General features: G+C 33.6%; 1 protein-coding gene across 1 annotated transcript in view; it reads left to right on the top strand.

The window, feature by feature from the left end:
- The window catches only part of LOC115241406, a 3,157-nt gene extending 508 nt beyond the window's left edge, over nt 1-2,649 (top strand). The window contains exon 2 of the mRNA XM_029817154.1: nt 1,952-2,649. Within this exon, the coding sequence (XP_029673014.1) occupies nt 1,952-2,452 (501 nt within the window). The 3' untranslated portion in view covers nt 2,453-2,649. The remainder of the gene's footprint in view (nt 1-1,951) is intronic.
- The last annotated feature ends 3,601 nt before the right edge of the window (nt 2,650-6,250 follow it).

Raw genomic sequence — 6,250 nt, 5'->3', positions numbered from 1 at the left:
TATATAATAGAGAATATCGTAATGATAAATACGTCCGAACGGAATGACATTCATCGCCAGACCCAAATAGCGGTTCTTTCCACAAAATGTCCGCCGTTGTTTAACAACAACCTCCCTAGCAACATGCTAGGGGATGATCTCCTAGAGACGGACACAGCAAGTTTCAGAAATAACCGGTCAGACGACACCATAGACATAGTATATCTAGACCGAGCGTTTGCCTTTATTTAAGGAGTGGGGGTAAAGATGCACGTAGAAAACCATAGACATAGTATATCTAGACCGAGCATTTGCCTTTATTTAAGGAATGGGGTAAAGATGCATGTAGAAAAGGACATACTCTGTTTCGTGCCCCTTGCGTTCTCTCTCGCTCGCACGTAGCATAGCGAAAGAGTACGTTATGCTACGTACGAGCGAGAGAGAACGCAAGGGGCACGAAACAGAGTATGTCCTTTTCTACATGCATCTTTACCCCATTCCTTAAATAAAGGCAAATGCTCGGTCTAGATATACTATGTCTATGGTTTAGATATACTATTCAGTCATGAAAGTTTTGCGTTTTTCGCCCGCTGCAGGCGCGTGTAGAGGGGATATGTACACGGTTCACGCTTGTGTATGTATCCCCTCTACGGGCACAAAACGCAAAACTTGCATCACTAATACTATGTCTATGGATGACACGCAGAGACGAAACACGCAGGGACGCACGCAACAATATACAAAGTGTTAAAAAAAGCGTCATATATTTTGACACAACAGATAGTATTTATCAAAACAAGAAGAAAAAATCTAGTAAATATGTGTCACAATTAATATCTTTGAAGATACAAGATATTTCTCTCTTTTCCTATTTGAGCTAAATGTTCCTTTTAATTGATTGAGTCACCTCTACAATGCAGTAAATAAAAGAGTATTTACTAGTTTTGCAATTAATATAAGCATAACTAATAATTTATTATCAGATATTGTGGTTGTAGATATCAATACAAAATTAAATTAGATATAGTAAAGTTTAGATAGAGTGTACAGTTTTAATCAATAAACATACGTAATAAAAGCTATTTTTCCACATAAGAAATGTTAGATATAATTTTCTGTTATGGTTTAACCAATGGAAATAACCGGGAAGCCCGATTTAGTAAGCACTTTCTATAAATAGATATTTGTTTCAGGATTCATGTTTATTAGACTTTCTTTTCTTGTTTTGATCGATACTATTTGCTCCCAAGATATTGGATTTTTTTTAACATTCTGTATAAATAATTTATTTTTTTCGAATATCAAATATCAATATTTTTATTTAGAGAATAATTTCAACAATTTCAGACAATATTCAGACAATTTCAATTAAATAATGTTCAAAAAATATAAATTTTTTTATAATTAAAAAGTTAATAAATGTGATAATAAATACGTTAATAAATGTGATATCTATATGTTTGTACAACTTGAAAGCAATTAACCGTCCCGAACGCTAGATAATCGCTATCAAAAATTGCAATTTTTATACGTGTCGCATACGCAAAACGTACGAAAATCTAGTATTTTAAATTTTAATAATTAGAAAGAATAACAAGAAAGTGATGAAAAACTAATACAAAGTAGAAGGATATTTTAGGAATTCTATTTAAAAAACTGAAATTATTGACCATTTAATTTTAGAAATACAATAATAAAAAGATCTCGCGGTATCATTTCATCCTTGTTGTTCACCGAAAGTTAAACAAAGAAAGATGATACTCGCGAACGTTACGGACGTTGACTTGGCAATAGACAGAAATAGTACAGAATGTTCAAAAGTTTTTAATCGGTAACCGCAGGTAGTCGAATGTTTTAACGTTGACTCAAAGTATAAAATTTTGGAGTGTATTGTCGCAAGACAACTACCTTAAGTAACAATTGAGTCATTTTGTTTTTTATTCTTCTAAATTATAATTATTCTCTGTTGCAGCTAAAGCACATCGTACTTCTCAGCATCGTGTTTTGCTCGGTGCAATCGCAACGACCATGGCATGCTGGCAGTAGTAGCAATCGTCTACCTCAAGTTCTGCCTCAGTATCTCGACGAACGAATAGCGGCGGAACAGCAAACAGTTCAGGCGAGCCCAGCGAATCAAGCGAATTCAGTAAGTCAAGCAGATCCAATGAATCAAGCGGGCACAGCGAGTCAAGCAGGCCAAGGGACAGTTGGCGCTCTTGAAACGAACTTGCTCGGAAATCGAATTGGCGGTAATACAGCTCCGAGCGCGACCACCACGATAATCCCGTTCGATTTACCCGTGGACGCTCACGGCGACGTCGATTTGGTGAATAGGATTAAGACCTGGCCGAGGGACAAACAACCCTTCTGGTATATCAACTGGCAGGCGATCCAGGCCCATCGCGGTGACGTGAATAACGTCGCCCAACCGACCCAAATGCAACCGAATCCGATGTCATTCTTCGCGGGTTAAGAGAGCGAATCACCAATTCTAAATTGAACATATCAAACAAGACTGTAAAATTAAGCATTCGTTTTTAGCATTAGAGAATGAGAACGCAATCGTGTCGATATTTATGACCGTTGACGACAGCGGTTATTCCTAGTCAAAGCAGATTCTTCGGAGAGATACGCGAATCCACGGTTTTCGAGAGGAGTGTCATTATTCAAAATTATAAACTGATAAATTTCTGTTTATAACTTTTTTATGTCAGATTATTGTAAGTGCCTTAAAAATCGTGGCGACCGTTACGAGGACCACCCTGTATATCAATCCGGTTTCTCGATGATGAAGGAGTCAGATGCGGTCGAAACAAACGTCATGATTGTACAAGTTCGTGTATAATTATAATATATTTTTATAATAGAATTAGAGTTAATAAACTTTCATACACACGGAGAACACAGAAAATGAGATTTACATAAGCAATCCTACATGTATGTCCTGGATGCCCTTTGGACGTCCTAAGGACATCCTTGTGCTGTCTGGGTATAAACATATACATAATTACATACACATGTTTGTATATGTAGGCCTGTGTGTATATTTACATGTATGCGTATATATATAATTATAACTTTACAGAATAAAGTGTATAATATTTCCAAAAAGATTATTAAAAGATTTTATTTCTTGAAAACACAAAAATATATATATATATTTCTATCGTTGTTTTTAAGTGTGGATGCGCGAATCATTCAGATATAGATATAGATAGATAGGTAAATAAATAGATAGATAGATAAATAGATAGATAGATAGATAGATAGATAGATAGATCGATAGATAGATACATAAATAGGTACATAGATAGATAAATAAATAGATAGATAGATAGATAGAGAGAGAGAGGGGGGAGGAGAGAGGGGAGAGGGGGAGAGGCGGGAGAGAGAGAGAGAGAATGATGCATTAATTAATTACTTTATTCTATTTATTGTGTGTGTGTTTAATTTTTCTCTGGTTTATTAATGTTTCTGATGTAAACTGATAAAATGCACTTGCAATGAGAAAAAGAGAAAACAAATGTTGTTCCACTATTAAAAAAGGCATGTTAATATTTTATAAAAGAATAGTTATATATGTATATCAAGAGACAAGGTAGTGTCTCGCGCCAAGTCACGTGAAGCAAAGACCGCGCATAGTAACAGCGAGGCACCCCGGGTATCTATACGCGAGTCGGATAGTTGAGAGTATCTTAGATTACTAGATCTGAATAACGGCTAAACCGATCGAATTCTTGATAGGCTTAATCGATAGCTTGAGTTCGATTTATATAAGGATAGTTTCTTTATTTTCGCTCTGCATGTTTTATAAAGCAGAGATATACAAAGCAAAGTCGAAATGTGGCAAATTTCCATTTAAGAAACGTCACCATCATCACCATCACCATCATCATCATCATTATCACCGTCGTCGTTCTCTTTACCGCCATATATGTATATACAACACATGCATAGAATATAGTGGTATTATGCTACACGTATATATATACACGTACACAACACACATGCAATAATGGCAATGTATTCTTGTACGTTTGGCGTCTTTCTATGTTACTGCTCGCATCCATACTCCATACTTGCTTTTGACAGATATAGGTTAAGTTTGCAAAATGCCAGAATGCAGTGTTCGTACGCTTTCATTTATAAAAAAGTAAAGCTGCAAAATTTTTCGTGATACTTGTGAATAGTTGGATCAGATATATCTAATTTATATTAGAGAAAAATAAAACATTACAAAAGTAATTTATGCTACGTGTAAAAACAGAACAAATATCGGAATACATATGTTTATAAGAAAGAGATGTGTGTATTCTATAATATATTTATTATAAGATATGTGTGTGTATTCTATAGATCAACTATCCAGAAGTATCATGAAGAATTTTGCAGCTTTACTTTTTTATAAATGAAAGAGTGCTACGCGTTATAATGTTGCACTCTGGAAAATTTAATCAAATACTTGTTAAAAACTAATATGGAGAACTGCGAACAGTAATATAGGCATACACACACAAGAATCTAGTATATTTGAATGCATTTGTCAAAGGAGTGTCATCATATATTATTCGTCATGCATCATATGACTACAGATAAGTATAAATAACAGTAGTGAAATGCAGTCTGTGTAAAGTTAATGCATGTCTTATGAATAATTTATAAATATACATTTATTTTTCAGTGGAAGTAGAAGAATTTTTCAAGCCGTTGATAAGATTTTGACAAAGCCTGTGGCATCATGTTTATTGCAAATCAACATATTGTAGTCAATTCTTGTTTCGATGCGAATGCATTGCTTGAAATATATGAAGCATGTTTCAGTATCGTTAATGAATATAATAGATCTGTTACGTTGTATTTTTCCATCTGTCGGAATGCTATTTGGTATATATATTTATAATAATTCAGAAATATAATAGATATATTCATTTTATCTGACTGCTCGTAAGCATATGATAGTAGCAAAATATGTATATAACACATAAAAAAAATGATATAACTGCTAAAAAATTACCTTGTTTAAAAAAAAGTGAAAAAAGCGCCAAGTGCACGCGCACAAGCGTCTTTTGCTATAAAAAATTCTTATACAGAATAGTGTTATTTCAAAAAATTCTTATATAAAATAGTCTTATTTTAATTATTTTAATACAAAAACACTGTCATATTCAAACTAAAAAACTGTTTTACAAAATAGTTGTTTTAATTTTCTACAAAAATAGTGAGATATATGATAAAAATGTTGCGCCAACTAATAAAAATTTATGTTACAACATTTATTTATTATTATTTCTAATATCAAAAATTGTATCAAATTGCAATGTGATTAAAATAGTGGAACATATAATTAAGTGAAACAAATTCTTTATTAAAAAAACAGATTTAAGTATAAAATAACTTTTTAATTAGAGAAAAACTTGGTGCTGCTAAACTGAACATATGCTAATCTAATTAACGTATTATTTACATTTTGAATTTTTGCAGCACCAAGTTTTTCTTTAGTTAAAAAGTTATTTTGTATAAGAATTTTTTGAAATAATACTATTCTGTATAAGAGTTTTTCTTATAACAAAAGGCGCTTGTGCGCGTGCACTTGGCGCTTTTTTATCACTTTTTTTTAAAAAAGGTTACAATATATATTGCATATATTCGGTTATTCGGCACATGACCTTGCTTAATATTCGATATTCCGTATTCGGTCAAATATACTATTCGTTGCATCTCTAATATATATATATGTATGTATATATACATGGTGTCCGACAAGTAAGTGACCAAACGAAAGGTAGAGGTAGATTGGGTCAAACTGAATCGAAAAGTCCTGAACCATTTTTTTTATAACGCTTAATAAAGGAATTATTATTGAATAAAGTCCGGCCAATCAGCGCCAATCTTGAGCCGGGCGCACGTCGGTGAGCCGCGCGCCGTGAAATGTGCGCTGCCGCATACTACTCAGTTTGATCCAATCTACCTCCACCTTTCATGACACCCTGTGTATACAGGGTGCACCCCCGACCGTGCCACCCCGCATAAATATATTGTGTAACAATAAATGTGTTTTATTAAATTTTATATTATTAGATATATAAATAAATAAATTAGATTCTCGAGCATGTTAAAACTCAGCGCATCTGCGGCTGAGATGGCAACAATCTATTAGCTATTATTTTCTTCCAGTTTTACATTTAAAACTATTCGGTATTCGGCCGAACTTCTTTATATATACATATATACAGGGTGTCCCAAAGCACTCTTGACAACGCTCGTGAGCAGG

This window comes from Formica exsecta, unplaced genomic scaffold (genome assembly GCF_003651465.1).
Source record: "Formica exsecta isolate Colony F162 unplaced genomic scaffold, ASM365146v1 scaffold482, whole genome shotgun sequence".
In the NCBI taxonomy this organism is placed as follows: domain Eukaryota; kingdom Metazoa; phylum Arthropoda; class Insecta; order Hymenoptera; family Formicidae; genus Formica; species Formica exsecta.
The sequence above is the reverse complement of the archived record's forward strand: the minus strand, read 5'-3'. Positions and strand labels throughout refer to the sequence as shown.